Source organism: Mustela erminea, chromosome 13 (genome assembly GCF_009829155.1).
Source record: "Mustela erminea isolate mMusErm1 chromosome 13, mMusErm1.Pri, whole genome shotgun sequence".
In the NCBI taxonomy this organism is placed as follows: domain Eukaryota; kingdom Metazoa; phylum Chordata; class Mammalia; order Carnivora; family Mustelidae; genus Mustela; species Mustela erminea.
Genome location: NC_045626.1, coordinates 7,591,266 through 7,603,589, shown reverse-complemented (window position 1 = coordinate 7,603,589; position 12,324 = coordinate 7,591,266). Strand labels below are relative to the sequence as shown.

At 35.6% G+C, this 12,324-nt stretch overlaps 1 protein-coding gene across 6 annotated transcripts in view; it reads right to left on the bottom strand.

Annotated features, from left to right (window-relative positions):
- RTTN (rotatin) overlaps positions 1-12,324 on the bottom strand; it is a 157,738-nt gene that overhangs the window by 52,455 nt on the left and 92,959 nt on the right. For all 6 annotated transcript variants that reach the window (XM_032309818.1, XM_032309819.1, XM_032309820.1 and 3 more), the window contains 2 exons: positions 7,093-7,282; positions 5,369-5,460 (listed from right to left, as the gene is read on the bottom strand). In XM_032309818.1, coding sequence (XP_032165709.1) covers positions 5,369-5,460; positions 7,093-7,282 — 282 coding nt within the window. The remainder of the gene's footprint in view (positions 1-5,368; positions 5,461-7,092; positions 7,283-12,324) is intronic.

Here is a 12,324-nt window from a genome sequence, read left to right as displayed (position 1 = left end):
AAGCTCTGGGACACTTCACAATTTTTAATTGTTAATTTTCACCAAATTATAAGAAGAACTTCAAATCACTTCGACTATATAGATCCACGATTCAAATGGACTGTGTACAATACAAAAAAAAAAAAAAAAAAAGGAAGCTCAGAGAAATATCACTGAAGCAACGAGTCTAAGATGATACAAGATCCACTCACTTGCATGCAAAGATTTAAGCTTAGGATATAATCACATCCCTGTGCCCTAAGAGAACAAGTTTCCTAGAGCTTGTCGTCCTATTCCTGTCTCCATCAGCTTTGTGACCCTACACCAAATACCTGGATTCTTGGAGTCACCACTTCTTCATTTGTGAAAGGGCTCCACTCTCATGGTGTAGACTTAACACCTGAACCCATCTGCAGCTCTCCAGCCAAGAGCCAACTAGATGAAGCTATTGTCATCTGAGCTCTAAAGGCCCAAGGCTGACTCTCCACATATATCAAAACTGACTACAAAAAATAACCACTTTTACCAAAATTAAGGAAATATATTTTAGTACAAATATAAAATAAGACCCAGGGACGCCTGGGTGGCTCAGTTGGTTGGTTGGACGACTGCCTTCGGCTCAGGTCATGATCCTGGAGTCCCAGGATCGAGTCCCGCATCGGGCTCCCAGCTCCATGGGGAGTCTGCTTCTCTCTCTGACCTTCTCCTCGTTCATGCTCTCTCTCACTGTCTCTCTCTCAAGTAAATAAATAAAATCTTTAAAAATAAATAAATAAAATAAGACCCAAACCTATTTTACTTATTTCAGTTACAGTTACCTGCTTAATAAAGTTGCTGAAATCAATCCCAAAACGTTTTTGCCATTTCCTTAAATGTTTGCACTTGATAGTAATGGCTACTTAGGCTGGATAATTTCAAGCACACCAAAGCAATAAAAAATACAGATAAAAAACAAAATAAATATTATTTTCTCTTTCCAGTGATTTTTAAAATAATATTTATAAAATAGTATACACTATGTACACAGACTGGAATGCATATTCTATTTCCACTAGCCATTATATTCATTCTAATGTCACACACACAAAAATCCTAGTAGAAAAAACTAACATGGAGATATTACTAACCATTAATATCTAAGTCTTATTAAAAGAATCAATATTAGGGGCTCCTGGGTGGCTCAGTCAGTTGAGTGTCTTGACTCTTGATTTTGACTCAGGGTGCAATCTCATGGGTCCTGAGATCAAGGCTGGCATCAGGCTCTGCGTTCATCAAGAAGTCTGCCTCTCTCTCTTACGCCCTCTCCCTCTGCTCCTCCCCCCCACACCCAGTTATGCTCTCTCTCTCTCTCTAAAATAAATAAATACATCTTTTTTTAAAAAAAGAATCAATATTACATTTTTATACAAAAAAATAAAAAAATACCACAACAAACTTACTTTCATTGTACTACTGCCCTGTGGCCTATATTACCAACACTTAGGAACTAGAATCTTACTTATACTGTCTTTCTAACTAAAATACACAAGGTCTTAGATCCTGGGTAATCCCCAAGTGGTTGAAATTTATCTAAACAAAGTATATCATCCTCTTTATCTCCACCATCATGCGAACGGCTGACTCCCCAGGTTTTCCTGGGGTCACTGCACTGGACATATGTACCTACTCTGTCACTAATTCCTATGCCAAAATGATTGTTCTTCTAAAAAACCACTTCAATTCATCCCTGCTTTAACTGTCCTTGGTCTGTTCTTCATTCTATAAAATAACTCGTAACTACCTTCACACAAATGCCAATGCATATTTCTATAATGTCAACGTTAACGTTTCATGCATACTACTCAGCTGAAATGCCTTTATGTCTGTATCTTTACAGCTATTACATCTTACCTCTTCAAACCAAAAACAGATTTAGCTCTCTTAGCTAACCCCTACCTGGTAATTAAACTTTGGCCTTGTTGCATATTCCAAACAAACCAGACATTTTCTGAGCATCTAATGCTTTTACTACCACACAACCACATAAATGCCGGTATGTTTTCTTTGTGCTTCGTGTTCCTGACAAGACTTTCAATGAATCCTAAGACAACTTTGCATATCTTTTGGTTCCCTGAAAATGTGTACATACATCTAAGAAAGACTAACCCCTCAAATCTTATTTCAATTACCACTTCCTATACAAAATCACTTTCTGTTTCATGATGCCCTCTGCTGTAACCTCACTGCACCCTGACTAGAACATCTGTTATGGCACCTACCACATCTGGCTTTGTCGTGAAGGAGTAGAACATCACGGTCAACAACCTGGGCTCTAGAGCCAAACATACTTCTGGGTTCAAATAATGCTCTTATCAGTTACCAGTACTGGAATCTTGAACATGACACTTAATCCTTGCATGCCTTAATCTCTTCTTTTGTGAAAGAGCAATAGTAAGAATCCCATGAGTAACTTCTCTTTAAATGTTTAAATAAACTAAAATAAAATCAGTTCTATTTAAACTGGTGCTCCTATAAGTTTCAAACAATCACATATTTCACAAAGAAAAGCTCAAAAGGAAAGAAATCACCTCTCCTTTATTTTGGCAACTGATAAAACAGATTAAAAAAAATACAGACATAATTTTGCTCAACAGTAGTTTTTAAAAAATGCACATTTTGGTCAGAAAACTGTTGCTGCATACCGGTATATACTAGGCATAAGTACCCATCTAGTGTGGATATTTCTAAAAAGTAGAAATGAGATTTCGGGAGGAAAACCAACCAATGCCTGACCCTTCCCACCTGGGAGAAAGAGACACTGGGCTGGATAGAAGCCATCTCTGAAAAGATGGTTAGTTATAAGGGCAATGCACCAAAATGAAAATGACTCTCTTTATCCTGTCTGTAATTTATGATCACACATGTCCCAATCCCTACAAAGTTTGCCAAACTGAACTACTATATTCATTAGACAACACCATTAAAGTCCCTAATGTGGCATTAACTGCACAGAATGGATAACAACCCAGTGACAACACATTCGATGATTACGACTCAAATCAAAAGACAGTGCTTTCCTTAGAAAGACAAAATGGAAAAACAAACCAATAAACAAATTGCATCTTTTGTCATATCTGGCAAATATACAAAATAATGATATAAATAATCAGATACACTTATTGGCAAGATTTAAATCCACTAAACTGATACCTTTATTGTAACTTCAACATATTCTTATCCTTAAGAAATTATTAGCTGGTCTAGGTATGACAGCTTCGGTTTAAAGTAATAGTACATGGGCGCTGGGTGGCTTAATCGGTTAAGTGTCTGACTCTCAATTCTGTTCGGGTCCTGATCTCAGGGTTGTGGGACAGAGCCCCACGGCAGGCTCCGTGCTCACTGCAGAGTCTACTGAGGTTTCTCCCTCTCTCTCTGCCCTTCCCTCTTGTGCGTTTGCCCCACCAAATAAATAAATAAACCTTTTTAAATAAATAAATAAATAAATACTGGTATAATGAATAAATTCTCCAATTTTTTTTTTCCTGTTGGAACAAAAACATACAGTATCTCTGGCATGGCAAGAAAAACATGACAATTAGCAAAATTTGGGGTAATGAGACTACTTCTGTGAATAAAAGTCACCAATTTGGTGAGCGAGTCACCAACACCAAAGCTCTTCTACTTAGAATCCAAAAGAAGAAATGTAAAAAAAAAAGAAGAATGTAAAAACTCCAACAGATAATTATCTTTTGAGAAACCCCACAAAATCAATCCCACATAGAACTACAATAAGAATTCTTTATTAAAAAAAAAAAAAAAGATTTCATTGGTTTTTATTTCTAAAAGAATATGTAACATCCAAACACAAGCAAGTTAGAGTCTTATGCTAATAAAGATGTTTCTATTTTAATAATGATTATAATAACATATTTCTATAATTTTTCTCAGAAAACCTGATGTATCAGATTTGTTATTATTAAAATATCTATTACTATATAGTATATATAATTGTTATATATTATTATCTCTTATAAAATAGAAAAATGCAAAAGTACTTAGTATTATTGCATAGAATAAAGACAACTCGGTGTCTACAAAATAGCTAAGATGACTCGAAGTTAATCAGAGCAATTACTCCTTACTGAGTACCTCTTTACTATAAGAAAGAGCTGAAGAATGTACAAATTTCAAGGTTAGTCTACGGATAGCCCTTTTAATAGACAGGGAAGCCTAAGAATTACTTTTAAGCACATATTAGTGCTGCCCTTCTGTGAATTAAATAACAAATTAATATAGCTCTTTTTTGCATTGAATTATATTATTTCTCTTGTTGAGAAGAAGATACATACTATTTCTAGCATGGAAAGGAAAGCATGACATCTAGTGGAACTGGGGTAATTACTCTACTTTTCCAAATAAAGGTTCAATACAGCACTATCCACAACCTCTTTTGAGTCTACGTGTAAAAAATAACTCCTAAAACTGCAGCAAAAAGTACCAGTGTTGAGAAACTACAGGAAGTATATTTTATTATTACCTTTTAATTATTTATTATTTTCATATTTTTTTGCTCCAATAGCAGGAGTGCCAAGCCTTTGCCTTCCTGACAGGGTCTACGACACAGTAACTGTTCCAAAAACACTTTACGACTCAATGTCATGCTTTTCAGTTGAGAGGAAATGGTTTCATATGCTTGTAAAACAAGTGAAACCTAACATCAGTCATACTTAGAAATACTTAATGTGTCTCAAACTTTTGAGAACAAAGCAACTTATATATGTAAAGAAAAAGGCAGGCAGGCAGGCATAAATTACAGGTATTTCAGATCATCAAAACAAGCTTCTACCTCAGGCAAGTATTTCGAAAAGTGCTTAAAATCTACAGGACCAAACAGAAATCATTTGAATGGGTCCATTTTCTCCAAATTGCTTTGCCCTTCAGCAAAACTGCACAGTATTCAAGCATTATTATCATATGGGATCTATTCTATTACTACTGATAAACATTTTTAAATTTTGATGCTTCTGGTTCTATCAAATAAGGTGAAAAAAAGGTTGTAAATTCATCTAAAAGGACATCCAGTGTAACTCTATGAGTACATTAGACCCTAGTTCTACACAGACCGCAGTTTAAAAAATCATAGCTATGGGGCCCCCGGCTGGCTTAGTCAGTAGTGGAGCAAGGGGCTCTTGATCTCAGGGCTGTGGGTTTGAGCCCCATGCTGGCTACAGAGATTACTTTAAATAATAAATTGGTAAATAAATAACTATATTTTTAAAAAATAAATAAGTAAATCACAGCTATTTTAATCATAACCTTATACTCTGTATACAGTCTTATCTATCCACCATGTAAATTCAATTTTTTTCAGAGATTCAAAATGAAGCACTCGTGCATTCTTTGGAAGTACCATTGTTTCCAAGGTGGAGAGAGAACTTGAATCTTGATCTTGATTGGACATCCTAGATGGAGCCCTCCAAAACTTCAATGAGTCATCTAAACCTGTGACAACAGGAAAACTGTCAACATGAATACAGTCTCCTCCGTATTAAAACATTTAACAGAAAGAATACTTGTTATAGGATACCAGTCAAGAACTTGTTCCAGGAAACCAACCAAGAACTAAGGAAAAAAGTTTGCTTAATTTTTATTATTCTTAGTTAATTTATATATAAATCTTGTTTCACAAAAATTTTAATGACAATTAATGGAGTTTGTTTGGCTTAATTTAATACAATTTATCAAGACCACTAGCTCCCAAACTTTAATGTGTATAAGAAGCATAAAATGCTTGTTAAAGAAATTTCCCGGGTCCTATTCCCAGAGATTCTACTCCCCCAAATCATTGTAAGAGTTGTAATTTTGCATTTAACACAATCACAAAAGATTTGAAAATGGTAGTTCAAGAGCCATGCTTTGAGTAACACTGACCCAGAGAAATCCAAACAATGAGAGGGTCACTTTCCTAATAAGGACATTTATTTAAAATTTCAGAAATTTCTGGGGTGCCTGGATGGCTCAGTTGGTTCAACGTCTGACTCTGATTTCAGCTCAGGTCATAATCTCAGGGTGAGGAAATGAAAGCCCACGTCAGGCTCTGTCCTGGGTGTGGAGCCTGCTTCAGATTCTCTCTCTCTCTCTTCTACGCCCCCTCCACCCCATCTTTCTCTCTCTCTTCCTCTTAAAAAATGAAAATGTTCAAAATCTCCATCAAATGTCATTTTCCACATAATTCCTTCAAGAATTGAGGTGAAAAGTGAATTAGAAGCTCACACTTAAGTATCTGGGGGTAAAGGAACTATGTCTGCAATTCACTCTTAGAATACCTCAGGAAAAAAATATATGTATACATGCATATAAACACATACATATGCATACGCATGGCATAGGGGAACAAATACAGTAAAATGTTAACATTGGAGAACATTCTTGCATTCCTGCACCTCTTCTATAAGTGTGAAACTATGTCAAGATTTTCAAAAATTACTATTAAAAATTAATTTTAAAAATATAACTTATTTTTTAAAATCATTAAGTTATTATTATGAGACAAAAGTATTTATACATGCTAAGATCATAGAAATCTAAAAGAATCTACAAATAAATATAAGAAGGTTTCAGCAAGATATTTTGATAAATGAGTACCATACCAAAAACAAATAGCTTTTTGATATATTACAAAACAAATTAGAAAATTTAGTAGGAAAAGGTCTCATTCTTGATTGCCTAGGAAGAAAATTCTGAAAAGTTTAAAACATCTAATAGAGAAAAAAACTGTAAAACTTTACTGAAGGGCATGAATAGCTTATTAAACATTAATCAGATGTCAAAATGGTTTCCATGAAGAATTTATAACGTAGAAAAATGCTTAGGCAATGTTTAGTGGAAGGAGGGAACAAAAATGTACATAGATATGAACACAATCATGTAAAACAAACAAAAGCTACAGGAGAGAGAAGACTGGAGAAAATCCACCCTGACATTAACGAAGGTCATGTTTGCGTAGTGATGCCCAGAGAAAGTGTTTTCCTGTGTACTTTCATTATTTTTCAAATATTCTGTAACAAACACATACGTATTCCACAGTTTTTAAAAAGTTAGATCTCATAAAAATAAAGATATAATGTACTTAACCATTTAAATCGCTGCCTTCTGAAGTTCGATCAAGAGCAGAAAAATTCAAATCAAATGTATACCGTCCCAGGTAACAGTGTTTTACCATCTGATTCAAATGTTCATAAAAATGGCAGTGATATAAAAGAGCCTGAAGGGCAGGTTTTCCTGTTAGTGACAGGCCAGAATCCTCATCATGGACACAGGGGCCCTATAAGAAAAGAAGGAGAGAAGAAGAAAGAGAAACTGATTCATTCTGTAATTTCTTCAAAAAGACCTGCTGTCTGCCCCACATTCCCCTCAGCCAATCAAATGCAACCCAGGGGCTACCAGGATCCTTCCACCTGCCTCTGTCGCTCCACACTCAAAGCAACCTGACAGAGGGCAAATACTTCATCCTCTCAGTTTCTGCTGCCTAAAAGTCCTCTGAAGGCAAAAGGCTGATCTATTCTATCTCTTGAGGAATAAACATTAGTTTACAATGCTTCTATGAAATGCTACAGTTTCAGCCAAGTAATTACATACTCGAGCCACAAATATAATAAAAGCAGTATTTTTCAACCTACACGGAATAAAATAAGTATTTAAATATCTGAAATAATGTGATCCAGTAATTGCGTTCCAAATTATTGTTGCACCGATCAACATGCCAGATAAAAATGAAAGCCTCATCACTATCAAGGATAAAACTCGTTTGCCACATTACTTCTCCCTGAATGAATTCTGCCAAGAGAAACATGCAGGCACACATGTCCACACACACACTTCCATCAGGACACGGAGAAGAATCTGCCATTATACGATTTTAATCTCATTGCACTTTTTCCAAACTGTGTTTTGCACTGCTACTCACTACTTTTCCTGGAATATCCAGTGGCAAAAACCAAGCAATCAGGATATGTTTAAAGTTTGCAAAGAATCATGTCACTAGCTTATTTTTGTTTTTGGAAAATGATAAAAGTTATGATTTTTAAAACAGACCATAAGAGAGAGAAATATAAAAGACAGAAAACAGAAATCTAAGTGCCACAAGGAAAGATATGGTCCAAACATATTCGAAGTTTATCATTAACTGTGATATTTATGTACGGGTCCCTTTGCTCATGTCTGCTCATCACCAAGGAAAGATGGATGTTAAAACTTACTATCCAGGAAGATAAAATAATTCACAAATGAAAGGTAAAATTAAGACAGTAACCTTTCTTTTTAAGGATATTGTCATTGTAATCAAACCTCTAACTTCATGATTAAATTCCTTTTATGGTCGTGAATTGTTATGGTTGTATTCCAATAAAACTACCTACTACTGTGAACTTACTCTTCATCCATAGAGCAATTTACATATTTAATAAGAAAGAAGGCTATTTAATGAGCAACCAGCACATCATGCTCCCTGCATAACTTTAAATTTTGAGGTCTAGAAGAAGCAGGTAAAACTTTTCCTGTAAAAGTACAAGAACAGGGTCATATGGCTGTTTGTCAACCATGGTAAATGTTTCAGGCAATGTGGCCCTTTCATGCAGTTATTTAATGATCTGGAATGAAATAATTCATCCAAAACCACAGAGTCAATCCTAACATCCATATCTTCAAACTCTTCTATCTTTTAGGCAACTTATAACATTCTAAATGTAGAAAACATCTCAAATATACAGGAGATTTACAATAGTTGCTTAACATCACAAAGTAAAGCCTTCACTATAATAATTCAGGGAAGGAATTAACAATCAAGATGAGAATTATAAGTAATTCAGCTAAGTTTACTAGCTTAGTTCCAACTACTTAACAGTCTTCAATAAGCCAATAAAATAAAATGATTAAACAAAGTAGAACAAATACTACCTTTTTAAATATATTTCATAATGATGCCCAGAACAATTTTTAAATTTTGTTACAGACCACATAAAATTTTTACTTTTGCAAAATTATACCTATAAAAAAAATCATACTTATCTTCCTAGATGAATTACACCACAGTCTTAGAATTCATGAAGGCTTAATAAAAATAGGTGAAAGAATATAAGCTATATAAATCTCAAAAACAAGCCCTTCAAGAGCTCTCATTAAATCTACTCGTTCTTTATTCTGTAAAGGTCTGCTGAGGCTGAAGGTTATACCAACTGCTAGAAGGAAAGGTATATTACAGAATCGCTGTCTTCTAAAATCCACCTTTTTGGGGTGCCTTGGTGGCTCAGTTGGTTAAGTGACTCTTGATTTTGGCTCAGGTCAAGATCTCAGAGTTGTGAGATCGAGCCCCATGTCGGACTCCACACTCTGGAGAGTATGCTTGTCCCTCTCTCTTATCTGCTCCTCCCCCCGCTAATAAGTAAAATCTTTTAAAAAATAATAAATGAATGAATGAGTAAGTAAGTAAATAAATAAATAAAATCTACCTTTTCTTCAGTTATAAGTATTTCCAAAGTAAGGGAGAAATTATACATAAGGGATGTAGAACTGGAGTAACGACTCTCCAAGTATAGATAATTATCTTAGTGATAATCATTAACATAATCCTTCAGTTAGTACACAGATAGTCCCTGACTTACAATGGTTCAACCTGCAATTTTTCAACTTTATAATGGAGCAAAGTGATATGTGTTCAGTAAAAACTAATTCAAACTTTGAATTTTGATCTCTTCCCCGGCTGGTGATATGCAGTAACATATTCTCATGATGCTGGGTGGCAGTAGCCAGCCACAGCTCCTAGTTAGCCAGTGATCACAAGGGTAAACGACCATTCTGTTTTTCACTTTCATTCTAATATTCAATAAACTACAGGAGATATTCAACACTTTATTATCAAACAGACTTTGTGTAGATGATTTTGCCCAACTGCAGGCTAATGTAAGCATTCTGAGCACATTTAAGGTAGGCATGGGTAATCTCTGATATTCAATAGGCATATTAAATGCATTTTCAACTTATAATATTTTTAATTTAACAGTGAGTTTACTGGGACATAACCCCATTGTAAGTTAAGGAATATTCATATTTTTAAAGTTCATTTTTTTTCTCTAGTCCTTATGAATATAGAAAGAAAGATTTAGAAAATAATGATACAAAATAAGCCATAATAAGAGATGTTAACTTTATTTATTCATTTTATTTATTTATTTATTTTTGGAGATGTTGACTTTAAAATTCCATCTACTTAGTAAGGTTTCAGAACCTATTTCCAGTGGGAGGGCGGGGGTGGTGCCTGGCTGGCTCAGTCAGAAGAACATACAACTCTTGATCTTGGGGCTGTGAATTTGAACCCCATGTTGGCTGTAGAAATTACTTAAATAAAAACTTAAAAAAAAAAAAAGAAAGAAAGAAAGAAAGAAAAAGGAGCCCCTGGCTTAAGTGGGTAGAAGAAGAATCAATGAAACAAGATGGAATTGGGAGGGAGACAAACCATAAGTGACTCTTAATCTCACAAAACAAACTGAGGGTTGCTGGGGGAAGGGGGGTTGGGAGAAGGGGGTGGGATTATGGACATTGGGGAGGGTATGTGCTTTGGTGAGTGCTGTGAATTGTGTAAACCTGGTGATTCACAGACCTGTACCCCTGGGGATAAAAATATATGTTTATAAAAAATAAAAAATTAAAAAAAAAAAAAAAAAAAAAAGGAGCCCCTGGGTGGCTCAGTGAGTTAAGTGTCAGACTCTTGGTTTCGGCTGAAGTCATGATCTCAGAGTGGTAGGATCGAGCCTGTGCTGGGCTCCACACTCAGCATGGAGTCCACTCAAGATTCTTTCCCCCTCCCCGCCACCCTGCCTGCGTGCTCTCTCTCTCTAATAAATAATAAAATCTTAAAAAAAAAAAAAAAACTGTTTTTTTCCTTTGGCTTTTCCTTTGGCTATAAATCAGTGTGAAAATATTTCAGCCTACCAAGATCGAATACGTTAAATTAATTCTGATATGAACGAAGGATTAATATCCCAGAAAAAAAAGACTAAGAGGTAAAACTATAAAAGATAAGGAAATAAAATCAGTTCAAGGGACTTAATATGGGACTCATCCAATATGTGGAATGATAGAACAAAGGAAAAAGAAAAGTCATTTTTATTTTTTTTTTTTTTAAAGATTTTATTTATTTTTCAGAGACAGAGGGAGAGAGCGCGAGCGAGCACAGGCAGACAGAGAGGCAGGCAGAGGCAGAGGGAGAAGCAGGCTCCCTGCCGAGCAAGGAGCCCGATGTGGGACTCGATCCCAGGACCCTGGGATCATGACCTGAGCCGAAGGCAGCTGCTTAACCAACTGAGCCACCCAGGCGTCCCGAAAAGTCATTTTTAAATTAAATAAAAATAGGGGTGCATGGGTGGCTCAGTCAGTTAAACAACCGAATCTTGATTTCTGCTCAGGTCATGATCTAGAGTCCTGGGATCAAGGCCCAAGTAAGGGGGCATGCTCAGCAGGAGTCCACTTGAGGATTCTCTCTCCCTCTCTGTCCCTCCCCCTGCTTGCATACAAGCATGTGTACTTTCTCTTGCATGAGAACTAAAATAAATGAATCTTTAAAAAAATAAAATAAATAAAAATGAAAATACGTGTCAGAGCCAAAAGATACAGTACATCTATGTCTTCAAATTAAGGAGCTTAATGAGTGTCATGCAAGAGCAATGAAAAGAGATACAAATCCATAAAATTCAAGGACATCAAAGATAAAAAGAGGATGATAAATGTAAAAGTTGGCCATAAAGAGGTAAAAAAGCCAGCTGGGTGTCCAATTTCTCATCAGCAGTATAGGATGTTAGAAAACAATGGAGCAAAATTCCTGTGAGGAATGATTTCAACCTATCTGGTAACTGCCCAAACTGGAGTACAATTTAAATACATTTTCTTTTTTTTTTTTTTTTTTTTTTTAAAGATTTTATTTATTCATTTGACACAGAGAGATCACAAGTAGGCAGAGAGGCAGGCAGAGAGAGAGAGAGGAGGAAGCAGGCTCCCCGCGGAGCAGAGAACCCGATGCGGGACTCGATCCCAAGACCCTGAGATCATGACCTGAGCCGAAGGCAGCGGCTTAACCCACTGAGCCACCCAGGCGCCCTAAATACATTTTCAAAAACACAAGAACTCATCAAGTTTCTTGCTCATGCACTTGTTTTTAGGTAGGAGTATGATCATTTTGAAGATCCTTTCTCTTCTAGAAAGGATCCTAACTGGAAAAAAAAAAAAGGATGACTAAGAGTTTAAAAAAAAAATTAGATATAATATAGACTCACAATTTTAAAAATTATTAAATAGACACTCCATAGGAAAGAATTC